Source organism: Bos indicus, chromosome X, assembly GCF_029378745.1.
Source record: "Bos indicus isolate NIAB-ARS_2022 breed Sahiwal x Tharparkar chromosome X, NIAB-ARS_B.indTharparkar_mat_pri_1.0, whole genome shotgun sequence".
NCBI lineage: Eukaryota > Metazoa > Chordata > Mammalia > Artiodactyla > Bovidae > Bos > Bos indicus.
The window spans coordinates 80537722-80564729 of NC_091789.1; the positions used below are offsets into that span (position 1 = coordinate 80537722).

At 36.3% G+C, this 27008-nt stretch overlaps 1 protein-coding gene and 1 pseudogene across 7 annotated transcripts in view; one reads left to right on the forward strand and one right to left on the reverse strand.

The window, feature by feature from the left end:
* ATRX (ATRX chromatin remodeler) overlaps nt 1-27008 on the forward strand; it is a 285985-nt gene that overhangs the window by 182462 nt on the left and 76515 nt on the right. For all 7 annotated transcript variants that reach the window (XM_019955726.2, XM_019955722.2, XM_019955724.2 and 4 more), the window contains 6 exons: nt 338-475; nt 1466-1641; nt 2970-3087; nt 8055-8185; nt 10010-10098; nt 10228-10400. In XM_019955726.2, coding sequence (XP_019811285.1) covers nt 338-475; nt 1466-1641; nt 2970-3087; nt 8055-8185; nt 10010-10098; nt 10228-10400 — 825 coding nt within the window. The remainder of the gene's footprint in view (nt 1-337; nt 476-1465; nt 1642-2969; nt 3088-8054; nt 8186-10009; nt 10099-10227; nt 10401-27008) is intronic.
* On the reverse strand, nt 20481-21073 carry LOC139181187 (large ribosomal subunit protein uL16-like; annotated as a pseudogene).

Below are 27008 nucleotides of genomic sequence, written 5' to 3' on the forward strand. Positions count from 1 at the left end.
TAGTACTTGGTCTATTGTGATTTCTATAGTGTTTCTTTGAATGTAGCTTTTGTAATTTGTCTTTTCTAGTATATATAAGTTACTCTTGATCTCAAATGGTAGTTTTAACTTATATTGTACTCTTATTCAGAGGTCCTTAAGTACCATCATAATAGCACTTTAATAAAATTAATACTGTTAGTACCACATTAACCAAATACAGCAGCAGATAAAATATAACTGTTCTTATCAGGATGTTGTTTCCACAGCATCTTTCCATAAGAGCAGCACTGTAAAGTGTTTAACTTAAATGGATTGTGCTTTTAATTTTACTATGTATTAAATGTTGTTTTTCTAGGACCTGACTTTGTTGTTTGTGATGAAGGCCATATTCTAAAAAATGAAGCATCTGCTGTTTCAAAAGCTATGAATTCTATACGATCAAGGAGGAGAATTATTTTAACGGGAACACCACTTCAAAATAACCTAATTGAGTGTGAGTCAATGTGTAAAAGAATGTATCCAGTTTTGGACGAGTTACTGTTAGGAGCTTGGAAAGAAATGCTATGCTAAATGAAAGTTTTAGGAAGGTGGAGATTGGAGGATAGTTGTGTTGAATTCATGTCAGGATACAGTTTGCTGAGGCTGAGGATAAATGATGTGAACCCAGAGAAGTGACTTTTGAGTTTCCCTCATTTTCATATGTTTGTGATGACACTAAAGAGGGAACATGAGTTATGCAGCAAATAACAAATTGAAATATTCCACTGTAATCTGTTCTAAATTTTTTTGTTGTTTTTATGTTATTTCCATTCTCAGTATTTTTATAGTTAATGTTTTCTGTTTTATTATTTGTAATACTGGTTACTGTTTCACTTTATCTTTCTTTATATTTATCTATATTATATATCTATATTTTATCTTTATTTTGGTCTGTTCCAGTTTTCCCCTTTTTTCTTTCCCCATTTATAGAATGTTGCCCTGTTTCACGTTGTGGTCCTGTACAGCATAGGGCAATTATTTAGGACTTCTTGAACTAAATCAGTTAATTCAAAATTTGATCTAGTAGCTTATTAATTGATTTTATTATTTTGGTTCAGTATCTATGTTGTTTTCACAAGATATGCTTGCTGATCATAAAGTCATAGAATTACAGAGCAGTTGTTTTATACTCAATATGTATTATAAAGACTAGTGAGTTAGAATAAAATGTTCTAGGTGTTGTTTTTCCTAAACATTAATTTCCTAAACAGTCTAGAATTTTGGATTGGGTTTTATTTGAAGTTCTCATCTGGTTTAGGTAATCCAGTTCTAGATCAGACTGATAAACCAGTGTTTAGTCTACACTCAGTTTGGTGTTCTTTCTTTGTATCTTAATTCTAATGCTGCCATGGCAGGCATTTTTGACATGAGCTTTTTGTCAGAGAAATTTTCTCAGTTCTTTTAGCTGTTACTGTTGTTAATGAACTAATATCTTCTTTCTTAGATCATTGCATGGTTAACTTTATCAAAGAAAATTTGCTTGGATCCATTAAGGAATTCAGGAATCGGTTTATAAATCCAATCCAAAATGGTCAGTGTGCAGATTCTACCATGGTAGATGTCAGAGTAATGAAAAAACGAGCTCACATTCTCTATGAAATGTTAGCTGGATGTGTTCAGGTACAAGTACATTCCACAGTAATAATATATTGTTACTTTGTTATACTGTAATCTCAAAATGTTTTCTGAATTTAAACTTGAATTATTTTGTGTTTTCTGTCTCCTTTCAGTAGTTTTACAGTTAAATCTTCTTGCACTCTTTTCCAAAGTTTATTTAGTATTGAACTTTAAAAAAATTGCATTGAGAAGTTTAGAACATACTTGATTAATTCATTTGCTGGATGTATAGCTGTATATGGTTATATGTTAATGTTTAGATTTTTCTCATCCTTATGATAGGGGATATGTAAAAGGACCACAGCTATTATGATAGAAATTTCTGTGCTCACCAGAATTTATAATATAGTATTCCAAACCTCATTTGTTTGAAATGGTTGTAGGAAAGGCACTTATGAATTATGAAAGAAGTAATCCTGAAGAAACAGTTTTATTAATTCCAAGTACATACAATAACTTTAATGGACTAATAGTGTTCTTTACACATAGATCTTCAGTAAACCATTGTTAATGTGTAGATAAGGATATAGAGACTGAGCAAGCAGTTAATAGATCTCAGTTCTTTATTTTTCTTAAGACACCAGCTATTAATGGATATAACAGATGAGATAGGCTGTCCTTTTGACTGACTGTACTCCCGTTATATAAGGTAAAGTCATTCTGTTTGTTCAGGTTACCCACAGGTACTAGCAGGTACTCTTATTTCTGTATTACTGCTACTACCTAGGTGGCATTTTTCTGATTTAGGTAGTTATTTGTATCTATCACATTAGTGTTCTTTCTTTCTTGTTCCTATATTAAGAATGCCTATACATGGCTTGTTTTCTCAATTGGACAAACATTCCCCCTGGTGTTATATGTTATCCTCTGGCATGTTTGCACACTTTACCCAAAGGATAACTCAGACTGCATTGGACTTTGATTCATCTGTTTTACTGTATGATTAAAGCAATTCTTTTTGCTAGCACTACCTACTGTATCCCCTCCCCACCTTTTTTTTCTTTTCTTTTTTTCTGTATAGAGGAGACCATTTGAAAACCTAAATTGCTCATTTGGTAGTATGGCCACTTCAATTTAAAACCTGCCTGGTGTGTTGCAGTATCTTTTTACCAGTGAGTCATACTATGTAGTCACATGAAATACATTAACTACAATTAAATGGGATCATTGTGTGATTAAAGAGGGTAATTATATTTAAGTAAATGTTTTCTTATATGTCTGGTACCTTTTATTTGTGTGCACTTTTTAGTTGCAAGCAGTGATGATTCTTAAAGCAGTTAATTCCTGTCATATATTTAACTAATTTTCATTCTGTTTATTATTAATTACAGAGGAAAGATTATACAGCATTAACAAAGTTTTTACCTCCAAAGCATGAGTATGTTTTAGCTGTGAGAATGACTCCTATTCAGTGCAAACTCTATCAGTACTACTTAGATCACTTAACAGGTAACAAATAGACTTAGTTTATTGTTTTTTTCTTTCTTAAGACATTCTTTTTCTGAAGAATGCTCTCGTGGTAATTTTACCACATCAGTTGTTCTTTTGCAATTTTGAATTTGTGTAAAATGGTATGTTTATATTATAAAAACAAAAAATATTTCTCATTAAAAAGCTAATATTCTCAAAATAAAATTAAGGAACAAACTAGTGAAAAAATATATAGAATATATCAATAATGCCTTAATTTGTAAAGAGCTTTTATTTCATAAAATATTATGTATTTGACTAAATCCAAAGAAGAAGATACATAAAATTCCAGTGTATTATTAAAAAATATCCAACCACATTAATAAAAGACCTATAAGTCAAACTCATGAAATTGGTTTTTTAGGTATCAAGTTGACAAATGTTGAAGGGAAAGGGGGGCAAAATACAAAGCAGGGCATATATTATGTCCCAGTGTTACAATAAAAATACACAGAAATGCCTAAAATACACAAATATGTTAATAACAGGTTATTTTCTGAGTGATTACATTATGAGGAACTTATACTCTTTTCCATATGCTTTTTTAATTGTTGTTATTTAAACTTTATTTTTTTTATCTTTGACTATATTGGATCTTAGCTGCGGCATGTAATATCTTTTGTTGCGGCATGTAGGCTTTTCTTCACTTGTGGCATGTGAGTTCCAGAGCATGTGGGCTATATAGTTGCAGCATGATGGCTTTTCTCTAGTTGTGGCATGTGGGCTGAGTTGCCCCACAGCATGTGGGATCTTAGTTCCTGGACCAGGGATTGAACCCATGTCCCCTGCATTGAAGGCAGATCTTAACCACTGGACTACCAGGAAAGTCGCTCTATGTGCTTTTAAAACATACAGCAGATAGATTCTGTTTCATCATCAATAAATTCAGGTGTTTGTATATGTGTTTGTCCAAGGTTGTCACCATTCACAGAGCAAAACGTTAGTTTCTGTTTGGTCTGGAGTGAAATTTTTTACTTGTTCGTCACTTTATTCTGGTACCTTTCCCCAGTTGATGTGCCAGATTTATTTAGGGGCTATAGGTTAGAAGGTACTCTTCAGCCATTTTCGATACAACAAGTGATCAAAGAATAATAGAGAGTGGAGGTTTATACACACACATTACAGTGATGCTTCATATTAGTGGTTAAAATAACACTCTTTGTGACAGATAATTTCTACTTTAGAAAATAGAATAATGATGATGGTCCTCAACAGTTGTTCTACTTTGGGGAAAACAGGTTTCGAATGTTTGTATTTTATAGAGATTTTTTTGCTTTATTTTTAAAACAATTTTCGGACTGATTTTTGAAAGGAGATCATTTCTAATAAGGTACACATTTTCATTTGTATGTTAATCATAAGCTATTAGATTTATTGTACCATTTGGACTTGAATGACAAAAAATGCAGACATCATTAACTAAATATAGTCATTCCAGTGAGAAAGAGAGGGATGTTGAGACCTCTCAACATCAGAGAGACTTTACTCTCTGAATAATAAAAGGTGCTAAATTTGGTCACTTAATATTTTCTCCAAAATATTTAAAATTTTGTTTCATTGTGGGGAACGTACTGTTTAAAAATATTGAAGAATCAGTTGTGTTTAATAAACAACAGCAAAATGTTAATAGCTCATGTATAGATATTAAAACATACTCTTTCTAAGAGCAGTGCAATATTTAAGATTTAAGGGAGCCTCATTTTTTATGACTTTAATTGATAGGAATAAATATCTAAAGTACTAACTGCTATAGCTTCTTAACTAAGAAAGGTATGGTTGTTAATTTATCTGGTGCCATCAGTCTTTCAGACATGAGAATGTCTTGGAATTTCCCCCCTACTAAATGTGATGTTATTTTCCTTAAAGTAGAATAACCTGAGTTAATAACCCCTTGAAAAAAACTCTCATAAAAGGCCAAATGGATTATATTAAAAGCTGCTTTATCTTGATTCTCGCTAGAAACCATCAAAATATTTCTCCCAAAATGTCACCTGTCTCACTTGGAATTAAAATCTTTGATACTTTATTGATTACATAGTCCAAAAATACTTTTGTTTCTTTGACTCTTTTTATATTCAACTTAGCTTTAAGAAGTTCATATAAATTTTTCTTTTAATACTAGCAACAATTTGATGGTAAGTTTAGTAGTAATAATTTATAGTATATTTAATATTTGCAGAATTAAAGTCATAAGAGACTAAATTTAATGAATTTCAAGAAAATTAGTATCTTCTTAATTTTCCTTCATTCTCTAAAAAATACAGTTGGCTCAGACAGTGAAGAATCTGCCTGCAGTGCTAGAGGTGCAGGTTTGATTCCTGGATCAGGAATTTCCCCTGGAAGAGGGCATGACAACCCACTCCAGTATTCTTGCCTGGAGAATTCCATGGACAGAAACCTGGTGGGTTACAGTCCATGGTGTCACAGAGAGTCACACACAACCGAGGAGCTAAAACTTTCACTTTCCATCAAAAGTTTCTATTTACATGTAAGCCTCTGTCTTCAGTAAACACTTTAGATTTTATAAATGTGAATACTTAGTTTTAAAACAGCCTGATTTTTAGCTTAAATTAAAATCCATACATTGTCTTAGGCATGCAGAAACGGAGCACATACAAAAACAGTCTACAGAATGGAAGAAAATATTTGTAAGTCATTTTCCTAAAAGGGATTAATATCCAGAACATATAAAGAACTCTTACAACTGCATGTGCTCATTTGCTTCAGTCATGTCTGACTCTTTGTGACCCTGTGCAGTGTAGCCCACCAGGCTCCTCTGTCCATGGGATTCTCCAGGCAAGTGGGTTGCTTTGCCCTCCTCCAGGGGATCTTCCCGTCCTAGGGATCCAACCTGTGTTGCTTAGGTCTTCTGCATTGGCAGGCGGGTTCTTGCCACTAGCACCACCTGGGAAGCCCCTTACAACCTAACAACAACAAAAAACCAAACAAAGTTCAAAAATGGACATAGGGGTTTTCAATAGACATTTCTCCAAAAAAGATATACAAGTGACTGATAAGCACATTAAAAAATGCTCTACATTATCACTAGTTATTCAAGAAATGCAAATAAAACCAAGAGATGCCACATCACACCCAATAGGATGACTCTCAAATAAAGATAATAAGTGTTGGAAGTGATATGGAGGAATTAGAACACTTGTGTAAGTGCTGTGACAAAAGTGTGGCAATTCCTCAAAGGGTTAAGCAGAGAATTACCATGTGATACAGCAATTGTACTTCTAGGTAAAATTCTACTTTCAAAATAATTGAAAGCAAGAATGCAAAACAGATACTTACCAATTCATGTTTATATAGCAGTATTATTTGTAATAGCCAAAAACATGGAAGCAATCAAAGTGTCCATCAAGTAATGAATAGATTAACAAAATATGATATATACAAACAATGGAATATTACAATCTTTTAAAGAAATTCTGACGTGAATGGAACTTGAAGACATCATGTTAAGTAAAATAAGTTGGAAACAAAAGGACAAACACTGTGTGATTACATTTAGAATTGACTTGAAGAGTCAGATTCATTTAACAGGTACAGAGTTTTCTGTTAACAATGATGGAAAAAGTTTTAGAAATGGAGAGTGCTGATGGTTGTACAATGTTTTGATTATACTTAATGCCACTGAATTGTACTCTTATAAATAGAGAACAATAAACTCCTATTGTCTTTAAAAATGAATCGATCTATGTACCACACATTACAGGTTGATTCAATGGTTCTAGAGTAGGGCTTAGGCAGCTGCATTTTTATAATTCCTCTGGGTGATTCTGATGTACCCTTTGCCTGAGAAACACTTCTCTAAATGTTGCTCAATATGATTAGCTATCAGGGAAATGTAAATCAAAACCAGAACAAGATACAGGCATACCTTAGCCTCTTTAAGTGTTCAGGTGAAAAGAAGACTCATTTATGTCTTTGTAGAAATAAAAGGATTATAAGGGAATGCTATCAAAAAATTAGATGCCTCATTTTCACAGCAATGATTTCTATCATACACAGTGGCAATACCTCTAATCAGGCAAAATAGCGAGTACTGGATTTTTATGCTTTTTTATTCATATTTCATATTATCACTGAATATACATCTTGTCCCTCATGGAGATGTGAATTTAGATCTTTTAAAACTGTGGACAGAAAAATGTTATTGTTTAAATACTGTTCTTTTAAAAGACCAACTTTGTTCTTTTGTGTTTTACCCCCTTGATAATTTTGTCATCTTAATGAAATGTACATTCATTTCGTTTTTACTTCATTTTTATATAAAAAATATATTGTTGAAGTTTCTCTGGGCAAAATAAATAATTTTTTCAACTTGAAAAACACTTTTTATAAATACTGGGTTTTTGACGTAAGAGTTTTGCTTAAGTACTGTGTACAGAGAGTGGCTTTATCTAAAGCAGGAATTTGTAATCTAGAGCACATGGATAGAATCTAGGACCTGAATAAGAAAATACTGCCTGTTTTCACTAACCTCTATCAAAAATATGGCATTTTTCCAGTTATTAAACCATAGTAGTATTAGTGATAGCTGTGACTTTGTTACCAATAGAAATAAGAAATATTTCTACATATTATTGTTGTTACTCATAAATCAAACTTATTTGCCTTTATCAGTACTTCAGAATTTCAGGCCATTGTTAAACTTACTACTATATTTTGTTATTTAATGCATTAATAAGGTTGCATATCATTATACCACGTTTTTTTTTTTTTTTAACATTTTGATGATTTCTGTATGTTGGATTTCTTTTGTAATCCTGTTTGTGTGTTTTGAAATAGTCTAAAAATGAGGGCCTGTTAGCTTCTCTACAGGGCCAGAGTATTCTGATGCACAGGTAAAGCTAAGGTCCTAATACAGAAACACCTTAGTTGAGCTAGAGAATTCTTATGTCTTAATGTTAGCTCTTTTTTTTTTTTCTTTTGATCAGGTGTAGGTAATAGCAGCGAAGGTGGAAGAGGAAAGGCAGGTGCAAAACTTTTCCAAGATTTTCAAATGTTAAGTAGAATCTGGACTCATCCATGGTGTTTGCAGCTGGACTACATTAGTAAAGAAAATAAGGTAAATTAACTAACCTAAAATTAATCAAAAGGTATCTGTAGTAAGTAGAATAACTTTGGAAAAAGGTTGATCTGTATAGACTTACTGTATATTCAGATTTCTTTTTCTTTGTGGTACAGTACTTCAGCCTATTTTATTTCTAGTTAATTACTCTGTGTTTGAATGAATTGTGATTATGGAAGGAGTGTTAAATGTTAATTTTTAAAAAAAATTTAGTGGCATATAGTTGATTTACAATGTTGTGTTACTTTCTGTTGTATAGCAAAGTGAATGAGTTGTACATATATCCACTCTTTTTTAGATTCTATTCCCATATAGGTCATTACTGAGTATTGAGTAGAGTTCTTTCTGCTGTACAGTAGGTCTTTATTATAGTATTGTGTATATGTCAATTCCAATCCCCTATTCCCTTCCTGATGGTAACCATAAGATTGTTTTCTACACCTGTGACTCTATTTCTGTTGCTTAAATAAGTTCACTTGTACCCTTTTTTTTAGATTCCACATATAAGCAATATCATACAATATTTGTCCTTCTCTGTTTGACTTCACTCAGAATGATAATCTCTAGGTCCATCCATGTTGCTGCAAATGGCATCATTTCATTTTTTATGGCTGAATAATATCCATTGTATACCACATACTCTTCATCCATTTCTCTGTCAATGGACATTTAGGTTGCTTCCATGTCCTGGCTGTTGTACACTTTTTGAATTACAGTTTTTTTTTCAGGTATATTCCCAGGACTGGGATTGCTAGATCATGTGGCAACTCTACTTTTAGTTTTTTAAGGAACCTCCATACTGTTCTCCATACTGACTATTCCAATTTACATTCCCACTAACAAGGCTTCCTTGGTGGCTCAGATAGTAAAGAATCCACCTGCAATATGGGAGACCTGGGTTAGATCCCTGGGTTGGAAAGATCCCTTGGAGGAGGGCATGGCCACCCACTCCAGTTTTCTTGCCTGGAGAATTCCCATGGACAGAGGAACTTGGCAGGCTACAATCCATGAGGTCACAAAGAGTCAGACATGACTGAGCGACTAAGCACACACACACCAACAGTATAAAGGGTTCCCCTTTCTCCACACCCTCTCTAGTATATAGTGTTTATAGAGTTTTGATGATTGTCATTCTGACCAGTGTGACATAGTACCTCATTTTTGTCTCTGGTCTCCTTTGCTTTGCAAAAGCTTTATAAATTTTAATTAAGTCCCATTTGTTTATTTTTGTTTCTATCTTCATTACTCTCAGAGGTGAGTCAAAAAAGATCTTGCTGCGATTTATGTTAGAGAGTGTTCTGCCTATGTTTTCCTATAAGGGTTTTATATTATCCAGCCTTACGTTTAAGTCTTTAATCCATTTTGAGTTCATTTTTGTGTATAGTGTTAGGGAATGTTCTAATTTCATTTTTACATATAGCTGTCCAGTTTTCCCGGCACCACTTATTAAAGAGACTGCTTTTTTTCAATTGTATATTCTTGTCTTTTCTGTCATAGATTAACATCTTGCATAACCATAGTAAAATAGTCAGAATTAAGAAATTCACATAAGTACTAGTAACTAAACAATGGAGGTTAATTGGATTTCATCAGTTTTTGTATTTACATCCCTTTTCTTTTCCATGAGTCAATCTAAGACTTCACGTTGCATTTATTAGTCATATCTGTGATGTTTCCTTTATTTTTTCTAATATATTATAGTTCTTCAGTTCTTTCTTATCTCATAACAATGAACTTATCCTTAAATGAAATAGACATCATCATTATAATTTCCAGTATAAATTGAAATAAATTCTTAAAATGTTCATTTTTTTTCCCTAGGGATATTTTGATGAAGACAGTATGGATGAATTTATAGCTTCAGATTCCGATGAAACCTCCATGAGTTTAAGCTCTGATGATTATACAAAGTAAATTGAATACTTTTTGTGCCCTGTGTTGACATGTTTAAAATCCCAACTTGCTGATTGTCCTCTAATAATTGGCACTTGTATTTTTCCTGTGTTTCCCTAATCATTTGAATTTGTTCTCTTTTTTAGAAAGAAAAAAGCAAAGGGGAAAAAGGGAAAAAAAGATAGTAGCTCAAGTGGAAGTGGCAGTGACAATGATGTTGAAGTGATTAAAGTATGGAATTCAAGATCTCGAGGAGGTGGTGAAGGAAATGTGGATGAAACAGGAAATAATCCCTCAGTTTCTTTAAAACTGGAAGAAAGTGAGTCTAATAATTCTTACATATATCATGGAACACTGATTTTAAAAATATCATGTCATTGTAAAGTCATGCTTCTTTCCAGTATTAATTATCCTTACCAATGGGCTCAAAGGAGTATCTTTCCACAATTGGTAAGCATCTAGGATAATCATATACACATAATAGCAACAAATGTTTAATGAATGCTGAAGTAGAAGCAAACCATTGTGCTCGCTCTGGTATTTAAGAAGAAGGGAAAAAAGAAAAGCTAACATTTATTTATACATATATGCCTAAATCCTATATTATTTTCACTCTATGTGTTAGCTAACTTAATTCTTGAACAGCCTCACAATATTATTATATCTTTATAAATGATTGGTAGAAGAGGATTCAGACCTAGATATATCCTATTTTAAACCCACCATGGTGATTTCACTTAACTACATATAAATAACTGTAAGCATTTCAGGTAATAAACTGTGATTGTCATTCATTTTATACAGTAAAGCTAGTTTTGATGTTTTAGTCTTTTTTCTTCGTAATTCTTCATAATCTATATTTATTGTCTACTTTAGATTTCCCTTGTATCAGGTACAGTTGTGTCATCTACTTCGCTTTCTCTTTCTTTCTCTTGTGCATGAGTATAAACTCAGTGAAAGTCTTCCATTGAACTTCCCAGTGGCTTAAGTTCTCTTTACTCGTTTCTACATTTGAAGGATGAGTACTCAGGCTCCACATTCTCCTAGAGCAGTCTGACTAGATGTTTAGAAACTCGAGTGCTAGGAACAGATAGGTGAATATTTAAAATATCTAGAGACACAATAGTATAAATAACTCTAAATATGTGGCATTTGTGAATCATGGAGCAAAGTATAGACCATCTGTGAAGAGAAGGGAGATGTGGCTGCCAGCTCAGTGAATGATCCTATGAACAGACAAGTTTAGCTGGTCTCAGGCCTGCAGCTGAACAAATTTGGTGAATCCCTGATAAACATTTCTTTCTTCAGTACCTCCTTAGAATAAACAGATGGCAGCCTAACAATAGACCTTGGCTTACTTCTCTGAGAAATCAGGGGAGTAGTATAAATTAAATTACAAAATTTCTTTTCTTCTTATTTTTAAACTTTAGTTAATTTATTTATTTTTGTTGACATTGAGTCTTAGTTGCGGTGCCTGGGCTCTGTAGTTGTGGTGTGCAGGCTTAGTTGCCCTGTGGAACCTAGTTCCCTGATTAGGGCTTGAACCCATGTCCCCTGCACTGGGAGGTAGACCCCCAACCACTGGACCACCAAAGCAGTCCCTCTTTTCTTGTTTTTGTCCCCTGCTATCCCATAAAGTCAGCTTAGCAGTGTTCATATTCCAGCTAGATTTAAAGTATACTTAAAGGAATGGTTAACATGTAAGGTAGTGGGAATCTCCTGCTGTTTTCTCCTCTGGTCTCCTGATCTGCATTTCACTTAAATTTTCCTTAGTCTCTCATCTCATAATTAGAAATAAATAGCTCATAGTTTATGTGTTCCTGGGATTGATTTTTCCTAAAATACTCTTGTTGAAGTTTTTCATGTAACTTACTGTTAAGAGACAGAGAAGGCAATGGCACCCCACTCCCGTACTCTTGCCTGGTAGGCTGCAGTCCATGGGGTCGCGAAGAGTCAGACATGACTGAGCAACTTCACTTTCACTTTTTGCTTTCCTGCATTGGAGAAGGAAATGGCAACCCACTCCATTGTTCTTGTCTGGAGAATCCCAGGGACGGGGGAGCCTGGTGGGCTGCCGTCTATGGGGTCGCACAGAGTCAGACACGACTGAAGTGACTTAGCAGCAGCATGGTTAAGAGAAAAGAGAATAGACTAACCAGTATGTTTCATACTGTGCTCCAAATGGGTTGCATAAAAGTATGTTGATGTATAGATCCCTTTGTCAGTTGGAAGTACAGATGGGGTCTAATGCAGCTGGGTTGCTTTCAGAAATGAGGAGCTTCTTCCACTTTTCCTGTTGTGCAATTATAAGTATTAGGTTGGTACAAACATAATTAATAGTTTCAGACAGTGAATTTTAAATCATTATAACAAGGCTCAAACATATTTTTATTAATCAAAATAGGAACCATTAAAATCAATGCAGTTTTGCCAACGAGAAATAACGTTTGCTTATTCCTGTAACATAAAAATCCATGCTTCAGTGTTCGACGATCTCTTGGAAAGCATTTTCTGCCTCCTGCTGGTTATGGAAACATTTTCCCTGGGCAAAGTTGTTGAGATACTGGAAGAAGTAGTAGTCTCTTGGCAAGAGGTCAGGTGAATGTGGTGGATGAGAGAAAAACCTTATAGCCCAATTCATTCAACTTTTGAAGCATTGGTTGTGCGATGTGCGGTCGAGCATTGTCATGGAGAAGAATTGGGTCATTTCTGTTAATGCTGCCTGTAAGCATTGCAGGTTTTGGTGCATGTCATAGATTTGCTGAGCATACTTCATAGGTGTAAATGGTTTCTTTGGTATTCAGAAGGCTGTAGTGGATCAGATGGGCAGTAGACTGCCAATCAGTAATCATGACATTTTTTTGGTGCAAGTTTGACTTTGGGAAGTGCTTTGGAGCTATTTCTTGGTCCAGCTGCTGAGCTGGTCATTGTCAGTTGTCATATAAAATCCAGTTTTTGTCACATATCACAATCTGTTTAATTAATGGTTTGTTGTCGTTGCATAGAATAAGAGAAGATGACACTTCAAAACGATTTTTTTTGATTTTCTGTCAGCTCAGGAGGCACCCACTTATCTTTTTCACCTTTCCAATTTGCTTCAAATGATGAATGACCATAGAATGGTAGACAGTGAGTTCTTTGGCAACTTTTTAAATAGTTGAAAGAGGATTGGCTTCAGTGATCCACTCAGTTGTTCCTTGTCAACTTCTAATGGCCAGCCACAGTGCTCATCTTCAAGGCTCTCGTCTCATTTGCAAAACTTCTTGAACCACCACTGTACTATACATTCATTATCAGTTCCTGAGCCAGATGTGTTGTTGATGTTGTGAGTTGTCTCCACTGCTTTATGACTCATTTTGAACTCAAATAAGAAAATCGCTTGAATTTGCTTTTTGTCTAATATTATTTCCCTAGTCTAAAATAAATGTAAAATAGTAAGTCATAACTCACTAGCAAAAAAGCATAAAGCAAGAAATGCACATTGAAGTGATGACCACATTTATTTAGAATGTATTCCAGTATCAAAAAGCAATTTTCAACAATGCAAAAACTTTAATTACTTTTGCACCAACCTAATACTATCATTTGCTGTATTTGCTGAAATATGGAAAAGACTATAAAGAACTGGAGCAAAGAGTAGGTTGCTACATGTTATGAACATAAATGTAGACAGGTGCGGGGAGCTTACCTTCGAAAGTCCCTGTTCGGGCACCACCTTCCAGGGACCAGCCCCGGCTGATCCAGGGTATTCGAAGGAGAGACGTCGTAGGCGAAGATCAGGAGACAATTGCTTAATTAAATGTTAATTAAGGATATAAAGAGTAATAGAATGAGGATAGCTCAGTGAGGAAATTTAGTGGAGAAAAGCGGTTGAAATAAGGATAGCTCAGTAGGAAAATTCAGTGAAGAAAAGAGGCTGAATAAAATTCCAAAGCAGGGAATTAATGTCACCTACGAAGGCCGCAGGCGTCCTCCCGTTCTCCCGAAGGAGAGGAGACACTAAGGCCTCCCCGGTCGGATCTTAGAAGCCCAGGCAAAATTAGTAGGCTTGACAAGCTTCCCTGCCTCAGAGGAAAAATTCAGCCAGAAGGTGAAAGAAAGAACGACATGGGGAGACCAAATTCCGGTGAACAAAAGGACATACTTTATTTTCCAAAGCAGTTTTATACCTTAAGTTGTGCATAGAGGATAATGGGGGAAGGGGTAGAGGCATGCAAAGACAGCAGTTCCTGATCCTTATCGAAGTCAGGCTTTCAAACTTATCATATGCAAAAGTTTAGGTGATTTACATCATCTTCTGGCCAGGAAGCCTGTTAACATTTTAAGAAACTTATTCTCTAAAGGTGATTATTCTAAAGTCAGGCGCCAGCCTCCAAAAAGCATTGGAGAAAGTTGCATTCCTATAGGGCAAAGGTGAGGTGGGCTCAATCAAGAAAAGAATTAACTCAAGGGTCCAAGATTACAAACATTGAGGCAACTGCTTACATTTCTATACACCCATTATATCAATCAATACACTGCCAAGAACACAGTAGGTAAGGGATATGGAGACTTAGCAGCAAACATTGGCCCAACAAGTGAAAAACCCTTCACCAATACAATTTCTAATCAATCTTTTAACTACTCAAAGGAATCTGTGTTTAGACAGTTTAGAACATCTCCTGCCTCTCACAGTTGGGAGGCTCTGAACAATCACATGTTGCCGGAAAAAACCTATTCAGGCAGGCTAGAGGACTTCCAAAGGAGTTTGTAGGTTGAAACACTGTCACGCCCAAGAATTATTAACTGGAGCTGTAAGCTAACTCTTTTTTCAGAGAGAGGTAGTGGGGGACAGCCCCCCGTAAAGTCAGAGGTGTAGGTGAAAGCACAAAGCAGAAAGTAGGCAGACTCTGGTTTTGGGGGTAGATTGCTTGAGAATTTCCAGGGAGACTCCTGAGGCTTGATCCCGCCTTTGCGTATGCTAAGCCTCCTTCCTCATGACCTTTGCCAGAGGCGGAGCTCGCTCCCCGCAGACAGGGAAAGCTGTGGGTTCCAAATGACGAACTTCACCTATTCCTCTAGTGTGTAGCTCTCTGTGGTCAGATAAAAGTCATTCATATATGGATGTATTTCATTTATTGCAGCTCTCTGCATGTATAGTTGATCAGAAACATTTTTTAGAACAAATAGATGATAAAAATCCGTTTTTGTTCTTTAGATCTAGATCTATATAAGGCTGAATAGATCACAGCATATGGTCATATATACCGGTATATATTATTTATTTATTGTCCATGCTTTGTGACTTGCAGGATCTTAGTTTCTAGACCAGGGATCCAACCTGGGCCCTGGCACTGAAAGTGCCAAGTCCTCACCACTGGACTGCCAGGAAATTTCTCCCCAAAATCACTTTCTTATAGTAAATGTAAAACCTGAATTAGAAGTATTAAGGAACCAACATGTTGCACCTCGAAATGGAAATGGATACTATTAATAAATAAGTAGATGGTTGTAATTGAGCTATCATTTTTCACTACATATTTCACTTTCTTTTAAAGAATTGATATCTAATTGATTTGCATTAGCTTTCTGGTCTTTTTGAGAAACAGGATCTTGAATAAGTCATTTAAGTTTACCTTACAGCATCTACAGCTTTGTGTTTTAGTTTAGTATCATATTAGGTAGTTTGTAAGGATGAAATGACTGTATATAAACTACTTCAGAATATTTGATTCATTACTATTTCACAGCAAGCATACCTTGTTTTATTGTACTTCACAGATACTGTGTTTTTCACAAAATGAAGTTTGGTGGCAACTCTATGTTGAGCACATCTATTGGTACCATTTTTCCAATAATATTTGTTCACTTTGTATCTGTGTGTCACAATTTGGTAATTCTCACAATATTGCAAACTCTTTTGTTACTATTATGTTTGTTATAGTGCTCTGTGATCAGTGATCTTTGATGTTACGATTGTAATTGTTTTGGGGAGCCATGAGCCGCACCCAGGTAAGATAGGCAACTTAATTGGTAAATATTGCGCTGTTCAGGTTCTGACTGATCTACCAAATGGCCTTTCCCCTGTGTCTCTCCCTCTCCTCAGGTCTCCCTATCCACTAAAACACAAAGTATTGAAATCAGGCCAATTAATAACCCTACAATGGCCTCTAAATGTTCAAGTAAAAGAAAGACTCATTTGTGTCTTACTTTAAATAAAAAGCTAGAGATGATTACGTTTAATGAGAAAGACATGTCGAAAGCCAAGATAAGCCGAAACTAGGCCTCTAGCACCAAACAGCTAGTAGCCAGGTTGTAAATTCAAATGCAAAGTTCTTGAAGGAAATTAAAAGTGCTACTCCACTGAACACATGAATGATAAGAAAGTGAAACAGGCTAATTGCCGATATGGAGAAAGTTGTAGTGGTCTGGATAGAAGATCAAACCAGCCATAACACTCTCTTAAGCTAAAAAGCCTAATCCAGGGCATGACGCTAACTCTCTTCATTTGTAAGAAGTGTGAGAAAGGCAAGGAAGCTGCAGCAAAAAACTTTGGAGCTAGCAGAGGCTGGTTCAGAGGTTTAAGGAAAGAAGCCATCTGCATAACATAACAGGACAAGTTGAAGCAGCAAGTGGTGATGTAGAAACTGCAGCAAGTCATTCAGAGGATCTAGCGAAGATAATTTATGAAGTGGCTGCACTAAACAATAGGCTTTCAGTGGAGACAAAATGGTATTCTATTGGAAGAAGATGCCACCTAAGGCTTTCATAGCTAGAGAGGAGAACTGGATGTCCAGCTTCAAAGCACCAAAGAACAGGCTGACTTTTATTAGGAGCTAATGCAGCTGGTAACTTCAAGTTGAAGACAGTAAATTCTGAAAATCTTAGGCCCCTTAAGACTTTTGCTAAACCTACTCTGCCTGTGTTCTATAAATGGAACAAAACCTGCATAACCTCACATCTGTTTACAGCATCGTTTACTGAGTATTTTAAGCTCACTGTTGAGACCAACTGGTCAGAAAAAAAGATTACTCTGAAAATATTACTGCTCTTGGTCACCCAGGAGCTCTGATGGAGATGTACAATGAGATTAATGCTGTTTTCAAGCCTGCTAACACAGCATTCTTTCTGTAGCCCATTGACCAGGGAATCATTTTGACTCTCAAGTCTTATTATTTAAGGAGTACCCTTTGTAAGTCTATAACTACCATAGATAGTGATTCCTCTGATGGATCTGGGCAGTCAGTTGAAAACCACCTGGAAAGTACTTACCATTCTAGGTACCATTAAGAACATTTGTGACTCATGGGAAGGGTCCAAAATATGAACATTAACAGGAGTTGGGAAGAAGTTGATTCCAACCCTCATGGATGCCTTTGAGGAGTTCAAGACTTCAGTGGAGGAAGTCACTGCTGATGTGGAAATATTATAGCAAGAGAACTAGAATTAGAATTGGAGCCTGAAGATGTGACTGAATTGCTGCAATCTCATTATAAAACTTTAAGAGATGAAGAGTTGCTTCTTGTGGATGAGCAAAGAGAGTGGTTTCTTGAGATTGGAATATGCTCCTGATGAAGATGCTGTGAAGATAGTGGAAATGACAACAGAGACTTGAGAACCTTTCTTAAACTTAGTTGATAAATCCGTGGCAGGGTTTGAGAGGATTGACTCCAATTTTGAAAGGAGGTCTACTGTAAATAAAATGGTGTCACATGGCATCACATGCTACAAAGAGATCATTCATGGAAGGAAGAGCTATTATTGATGTAGCAAACTAAATTTTTTAAGGAATTGCCACAGACACCCCATTATTAGGAACCTGACTGTCAGCAGCCGTCAACATGGAGGCAAGACTCTCCACCAGCCAGAGCAATTATGACTCGGCTTCAGTGAGATGAAGTTTAGTATTTTTTAGCAATAACTACTTTTTAATTAAGGTATGTGCATTGTTTTTTTAAGATATAATAGTATTGTATACTTATAGACTAGAGGATAGTATATAAGGGCTTCCTAGGTGGAGCTAGTGGTAAAGAACCCATCTGCCAGTGCAGGAGACGTAAGAGATGCAGGTTCGATCCCTGAGTCAGGAAGATCCCCTAGAGGAGGGCATGACAACTAACTCTAGAATTCTTGTGTGGAGAATCCCACAGATAGATGAGCCTTTTTGGCTATGAACTATAGGTTTGCACAGAGTCAGACACGACTGAAGTGACTTAGCAAGCAAGCATAGTATATAAACATAACTTTTACAAGTGCTGGGAAACCATGAAGCCATGTGACTCACTTTATTGGTCTATTTGCTTTATTGTGATGGTCTGGAACTGAACATGCAATGTTTCTGAGTTTTATGCGCTTGTTTTCAGAGTAAGCTTTATCAGTGAGCATTTATATTTGAAAACATAAAGTAGATTGAGGAATATGGTGGCACAGGAAGACGCTGTCTTTACCTACTCCCCTGAGCACACTGATCTACACCTACATAGAGTACACTTCTTCTTGAAGAAGATCTGAGGGCCCAATATGCTCGTGCTACCAATCGAAGAACCACATAGAAACTAGTAGGAAAGTCAGAAACACAGTATCCATGGGACTCTCTCCTCTTTCAGGATGATCTACAGTAGAAAGATATATTGCTGAGGCATCCAAATGCAGACACACTCACTCTGGGAAACAGTGAAAAAACTTTAAAGGCACCTAGAGTATATGTAAAGGAAATCTGTTTACTAACCCTGAAGTTGCTGCCAAAATGACAGGGAACTGCTGGAGGTCTGGCTTGGGTTGGAGGCACTGATGATCACCATTGCCTGGAGTTGCCCCCCAGGACTCCTCCTGGCCTGTGACTGCTCTATCTTCAGCTGCCCCATCAAGGTAGCCTACAGCCCAGCACTCTTCAGGGATTGTTCCTGGACCATGTCCTCTCCAGCTCCAGCTATCCTTCTAAGGCAGCCTTATACACAGTACTTTGCAGGGGGCTGCCCCTGGACTGGGCCTGCTTCAGGCTCTTTAGTCCCACCACTGCAGTATTGGGCATATTGTTCCCCAGGGATTAACCCCTGTTGGTGCCCACTGCAGCCCCAGCCAGCCGCAAAAACCTTTAGGCCCAAGTGGTCTACACAGGGAATGCTCCCATACAAGGCCTCTTCAAGATTAGGACAGGTAGTTGTTTCTCTTAATTTATAGAAATGTAAAGGAAATAAAAATAATGAGATAGAGGAATGTGGTCCAAATGAAAGAACAAAATAAAACCCCAGGAAAAAATAAACCTCAGTGAAACAGACATAAGTAGTTTACCTGATAAAAGATTTGAAACTGTCCTAATGGTGCTCACCAAACTCAGGAAAAGATTGGAGGAACTCACTGAAAGCTTTAACAAAGACTTAGAAAATACAAGAAAGAATCAATCAGAGCTCAATACTGTAACTGAAATTAAAAAAGTTACACTTTATGGAATCAGAAGCAGATGAGATGATATAAAGGGACAAGCAATCTGATAGATAAAATAGTAGAAATTACCCCCCTAAGAATAGCAATAAGAAGGGAAGGATTTTTAAAAAATGAGAGTGTATGAGCCATCTGTGAAACATCAACCATATTCACATTATGTGGTTCCCAGAAGGAAAGAAAGTAACAAAAAACTTACTTGAGAAATAATGGTGGAAAATATCCATACCTAGGGAAGGAAACAGATACCCAGGTATAGGAAACAGAGATCCCAAATAAGATGAACCCAAAGAGACTCATACCAAGGTCCATCATATTTAAAATGGAAAAAGGTTAAGATAAAAAAGAGAATTTTAAAGACAAGAGAAAAACAGCTGATCATATATCAATCAAAGGGAACTCCCATACCAACATACATCATATTTAAAATGGCAAAAGTTTAAGATAAAAAGAGAACTTTAAAGACAAGAGAAAAACAGCTAATCATATATCCATAGAAGGGGACTCCTATAAGCCTATAAGCTGATTTTAATGCAGAAACTTTGCAGTCCAGAGGGGAGTGCCAGGATGTATTTAAAGTGCTGAAAGAATAAAAATTTATAATCAAGAATACTCTACTTAGCAAGGTTATGATTGAGGCTTGAAGGGGGCGATAAGGAGTTTTTCAGACAAGCAAACAACTCTAAAGAAGTTCATAACCAGTAAAATGGCCTGAAATATTAAAGGGTCACTGTTAAGGGTAAAGGAAAAGGTCACAGCTAGAAATACAATATATGAAAGAAAAAAAATCACTGGTGACAGAAAATAATATGTTAAAGGAATTAGATCAGTCACTTTAAAAAGCTAGTATGAAAGTTCAAAGAAAAAGTAGTAAAAAGAATATCAGGTATAAGTAAATAGTTATGGGATATACAAAATAAAAAGAAATTAAATATAGCAACAAAAAATAAAACGTGACAGGCAAGTGAAAATGGAGTGCTTTTTTTTTTTTTTTGATTGATTGATTGACAGACTGGAAAGGAGGATTTAATGGTGGGCTTGAACAAGCAGTGGAGAACGCTAAGGCTGTTGTGATTCTGTGACCTGCCATTTGTCCAGAGGGGCATAATTAATGATGTATTTGACCCCACAGCCAAGTGGGATGAGTTGCTTTTCTGCCACCATCTGTTCAAATTCATTGACTTTAAACTTAGTAAATCCTCACCTTTTGGACAGGTGAATCTTCTGTTGGCCAGAGAACTAGAACTTGGCCCTGTGTAGGGCCTCAGTCTGTTCCTTATTCTTTAGCTTGGTGCTGATGGACATGATGACTTGACCAATGTGTACTGTGGCCACTGTGTCCTGGGGTGTTCCAAAGGCACCCTACATACCTTCTTAGAGCTTGTCAGCCTTGGCACAGGACACTGTCTTGTTGATGCAGATGTTGCAGAAGGGCGATGTGTTTGGACGTGGAAACCATCTTTGACATAGCTTTTCACCATGTACTTAGTACAAGTAGGGGCAGCCTCCAGTGGAGAACTGCTCATACTCATCTGACACTGCATGACCACAGAGTGGGAACTTTTGCCTCATGGTAACCACAAATCAAAAATAGCTACAATGGATACACAAAAAATAAAAGAATCCAAATGTGAAACTAAAGAAATCCATCAAAAAACAAGGGAAGAAACAAAGAGATTAAGACCGGAACAGAGAAGAACTGAAAACATAACCAGAAAACAAGTACAAAAATGGCAATAACTACATGCCTGCCATAATTATTTTAAATGCAGATTGACTAAATGCTTCAATCAAAAGACATAGGGTAGCTGAATGGATAAAAAAGTATGACCCATCTATATGCCGCCTGTAGCAGACTCCTCAGGTTTGAAGACACACATAAACCAAAAAAGAAGAGATTAAAAAAAAGATACTCCATCCAAATGGAAAAGTAAAGAATGCTGGAATAGTAATACTTATATCAGACAAAATAGACTTTAAAACAAAAACTATAAGAAAAGACAAGGAAGGGCATGCCTTTGTGATAATGGGGTCAATCCAACAAGAGGATATAACATTTATAATTATTCATATACCCAACATAGGAGTATGTAAATATATAAAGAAAATATTAATAGAAATAAAGGGAGAAATATACAGTAATACAGTAATAGAGGACTTTAATACTCTACTTACTTCAATGGATAGACCATCTAGACTCTAAATTGGTAAAGGACATATTCAGCAAGATGTATTTAATCGATATAGATCATTTCATTCAACAGCAGCAGAATACACATTTTTTTCAAATATACATGGAATATTTCTCAGGACAGATCACATATTATGTCAAAAAACATGCCTTAATAAATTTAAGAAGATTGGAATCATATCAAGCATCTTTTTAGATCACAGTGGTATGAAACTAGAAGTCACATAGAAGAAAACTAGAGAAAAACAGTAACATATGGAGGTTAAAAGACATGCTACTAAACAAGTAGTGGATCAACAAAGAAACCAAAGAGGAAATTAAAAAATGCATTGAGACAAATGGAAATGGAAACACAACATTACAAAATCTATGGGATGAAGCAAAAGCAATTCTAAGAGAAAAGTTCATAGTGGTACAGGCCTACTAGAAGAAATAAGAAAAATGTCAAATAAATTATGTAAATGTACATTTAAAGGAACAAGAAAAAGGACAGGCAAAGCCCAGTGTTTGTGGAAGGAATGAAATAATGAAGATTAGAGTGGAAGGAATGGAAATTGAGACTAAAAAAGTAAAATTCAATGAAATTTAGTGTTGTTTCTTTGAAAAGATAAACAAAATCAAACATTTAGCCAGACCTATAAAAAATGAGAGCCCAAATAAAATTAGAAATGAAAAGAGAAGTTACAACTAACATCAACAAAATAAAAAGAATAATGAGAGAGTACTAAATTGTGTGGCAACAAATTAGACAACCTAGGAGAAATGGATAAATTTCTAGAATTGCACAATCTTCTAAGACTGAATCATGAAGAGATAGAAGATCTGAATATTGAACCTATAGTTGAAAAACAAAAGTCCAGTTACAGATGGTATCACAGGTGAATTTGTGGGTTTGATCGCTGGGTTGAAAAGATTGAATATTGAACCTATAGTTGAAAAACAAAAGTCCAGGTACAGATGGTATCACAGGTGAATTTGTGGGTTTGATTGCTGGGTTGAAAAGATCCTATGAAGGAAGGCATGACAACCAACTCCAGTATTCTTGCTTGGAGAATCCCATGGACAGAGGAACCTGGTGGGCTACAGTCCATAGGGTCACAAAGAGTTAGAAGCAACTTAGAACAACAACAACAACAACAATAAATGGTAATTTTACTTTTTTTCTTTGAGGAACCTCCATTCTGTTCTCCACAGTGACTGAAACAGTTTACATTCCCACCAACAGTGCAAGAGGTGATCCTTTTCTTCCCATCGTCTCCAGCATTTACTGTTTATAGATTTTTTGATGATGACTGTTCTGACTGGTGTTAAGTTGTACCTTATTGTCATTTTGATCTGCATTTCTCTAATAATTAGCAGTGTTGAATATCTTTTCATATGTCTATTGGACACATGTATTTCTTCTTTGGGAAAATGGCTATTTATGTCTTCCACCTATTTTTTGTTTGAATTGTTTGTTTTTTGATATTGAGTTCTATGAGCTGTTTGTGTAGTTTGGAGATGCTCCTTTGCAAAGAGCATTGGGGTGCATGTATCTTTCTGAACTAGTTTTCTTTGGATATATCCCCAGAAGTAGGATTTGAGAGCCATCACTATGAACAAAGTTAGTGGAGGTGATGGAATTCCAGTTGAGCTATTTCAAATCCTGGAAGATGATGCTATGAAAGTGCTGCGCTCAATATGCCAGCAAATTTGGAAAACTCAGCAGTGGCCACAGGCCTGGAAAAGGTCAGTTTTCATGGCAATTCCAAAGAATGCTCAAACTACTGCACAGTTGCACTCATCTCACACTTTGTAAAGTAATTCTTAAAATTCTCCAAGCCAGGCTTCAACAATACGTGAACCGTGAACTTCTAGATGTTCAGGCTGGTTTTAGAAAAGGCAGAGGAACCAGAGATCAAATTGCCAACATCCACTGGATCATTGAAAAAGCAAGAGAGTTCCAGAAAAACATCTATTTCTGCTTTATTGACTATGCCAGAGCCTTTGACTGTGTGGATCACAATAAACTGCGGAAAATCCTGAAAGAGATGGGAATACCAGACCACCTGACCTGCCCCTTGAGAAACCTGTATGCAGGTCAGGAAGCAACAATTAGAACTGGACATGGAACAACAGACTGGTTCCAGATAGGAAAAGGAGTACATAAAGGCTGTATATTGTCACTGTGCTTATTTAACTTATATGCAGAATACAGCATGAGAAATGCTGGGCTGGAAGAAGCACAAGCTGGAATCAAGATTGCTGGGAGAAATATCAATAACCTCAGATAGGCAGATGACACCAGCCTTATGGCAGAAAGTGAAGAAGAACTAAAGAGCCTCTTGACGAAAGTGAAAAAGGAGAGTGAAAAAGTTGGCTGAAAGCTCAACATTCAGAAAACTAAGATCATGGCATCCGATCCCATCACTTCATGGCAAGTAGATGGTAAAACAGTGGCTGACTTTATTTTTTGGGGCTCCAAAATCACTGCAGATGGTGATTGCAGCCATGAAATTAAAAGACGCTTCCTCCTTGTAAGGAAAGTTATGACCAACCTAGAGAGCATATTAAAAAGCAGAGACATTACTTTGCCAACAGAGGTCTGTCTAGTCAAGGCTATGGTTTTTCCAGTAGTCATGTATTGATTTGAGTGTTGGAATGTAAAGAAAGCTGAGCGCTGAAGAATTGATGCTTTTGAACTGTGGTGTTGGAGAAGACTCTTGAGAGTCCCTTGGAGTGCAAGGAGATCCAACCAGTCCATCGTAAAGGAGATCAGTCCTTGGTGTTCATTGGAAGGACTGATGTTGAAGCTGAAACTCCAATATTTTGGCCACCTGATGAGAAGAGATGACTCATTTGAAAAGACCCTGATTTGGGAAAGATTGAAGGCAGGAGGAGAAGTGGACGACAGAGGGTGAGATGATTAGATGGCATCACTGACTCAATGGACATGAGTTTGGGTAAACTCCGGGAGTTGGGGATGGACAGGGAGGCCTGGCGTGCTCCAGTTCATGGGGTCGCAAAGAGTCAGACACAACTGAGTGACTGAACTGAACTGAACTGAGTGACTGACATACTGTTCTCTGTAGTTTCTGTACCAATTTACATTTCCACCTACAGTGTATAGGAGGGTTGCCTTTTCTACACACCCTCTACAGCATTCATTTTTTAATTTTTAAAAAGAAAATGTAGATTCTGTTATTTTTTAATGACTATATATATTGATTTATTGATTGATTTTTGGCTGTACTAGGTCTTCGTTGCTGCTCATGGTCTTTCTCTAGTTATGGTAAGCAGGGGCTACTTTCTAGTTGCAGTGTGTGGTTTTCTCATAGCAGTGGCTTCTTTTGTTGTGGAACACAGGCTCCAGTATTTTTGGCTGGCAGGCTCTAGAGCACAGGCTCACTGATTATGGTTTACAGGCTTAGTTGCCCCATAGCATGTGCAACCCTCCTGGACCTCAAGGGATCGAGCCTGTGTGCCCTGCATTGGAAGGCTGACTCTCAACCACTGGACCATGAGGGAAGTCCTCTAGTATTTATTGTTTGTAGATTTTTTGATGCCAGCCATTCTGAGAAATGTGGGGTGATATAAATTGTAGTTGTGATTTGCATTTCTTGAAAATGAGTGATGTTGAGCATCTTTTCACATGTTTGTGGGCCATCTGTGTATTTTCTTTAGAGAAATGTCTGCTTAGGTCTTCCACCCATTTGTTGGTTGGGTCGTTTGTTTTTTTTTATTTTGAGCTGCATGGACTACTTGTATATATTTTAAGATTAATCCTTTCTCAGTTGATTCATTTGCAAATATTTTCTCCCATTATGAGGGTTGTCTTTTCATCTTGTTTTTGGTTTCCTTTCCTATGCAAATGCTTTTATGTTTAATTAGGTCCCATTTATTTATTTTCATTACTTTAGGAGATAGAATCTTGCTATGATTTGTGTCAAAGACTCTTCTGGCTATGTTTTCTTCTAAGTTTTTAATAGTGGCTTTGCATTTAGATCTTTAATTCATTTTGTGTATGCTGTTAGGGAGTGTTCCAGTTTTATTCTTTTACACATAGCTGTTCAGATTTCCCAGCACCACTTACCGAACAGACTGTGTTTTCTCCGTGTTGTCATAGATTAGGTGACCATAGGTGCATGGATTTATTTTTGGGCTTTCTATTCTGTTCCATTGATCTATATTTCTGTTTTTGTGCTAATATGGTAATACCTTGATTACTGTAACTTTGTAGTATAGTCTAAAGTCAGGGAGCCTCATTTCTCTGGCTCTGTTTTTCTTTCATAAGATTCCTTTGTCTATTAGGGGTCTTTTGTGTCTCCATACAAATTTTGAATTATGTGAAAAATGCCATTGGTGATTTGATAGAGACTTCACTGAATCTGTAGATTGCTTTGAGTAGTATAGTAATTTTCACAATATTGATTCTTCTAATCTAAGAACATTGTATATCTCTCCCATCTGTTTGTGTCATCTTTGATTTCATCAGTGTCTTGTATTTTTTGCATACAAGTCTTTTGCCTCCTTGCTGTGGTGTGTGCTGTGCTTAGTCACTCAGTTGTGTCTGACTCTTTGTGACGCCATGGACTGTATGTAGCCTGCCAGGCTCCTCTGTCCATAGGGATTCTTCAGGCAAGAATACTGGAGTGGGTTGTCACGCCTTCCTCCAGGGGATCTTACCAGCCCAGGGATCGAACCCTGGTCTCCCACATTGCAGGTAGATTCTTTACCAACTGAGCCACCAGGGAAGCCTTTTGAGTCCTTAGGTATGTTTATTCCTAGGTACTTGATTCTTTTTGTTGTGATGGTAAATGGGATTGTTTCCTTAATTTCTCCTTCTCATCCTTCATTATTAGTATATAGGAATGTAAGAGATTTCTGTGTATTAATTTTGTATCCTGCAACTTTAATAACTCATTGGTTACCTCTAGTAATGTTCTGGTGGCATCTTTATGATTTTCCATGTATGTTATCTGTACACAGTGACAGTTTTACTACTTCTTTTCCAATTTGGATTCCTTTCATTTTTCTTCTCTGATTAGTATGTCTATAACTTACAAAACTATGTTGAAGAATAGGGGCAAGTATTGACACCCTCATCACCTTCTTGATCTTAGAGGAAATACTTTCAGTTTTTCACCATTGAGAATAATGTTTGTAGTGGGTTTGTCATATGTGGGCTTTATTATGTTGCAGTAGCTTCACTCTGTGCCTACTTTCTGGAGAGTTTTAATCAGAAATGAATATTAAATTTTGTCCGTAACTTTTTCTGCATCTATTCAGGTTATTATATGGTTTTTATATTTCAATTTGTTAATATAGTATATTGCA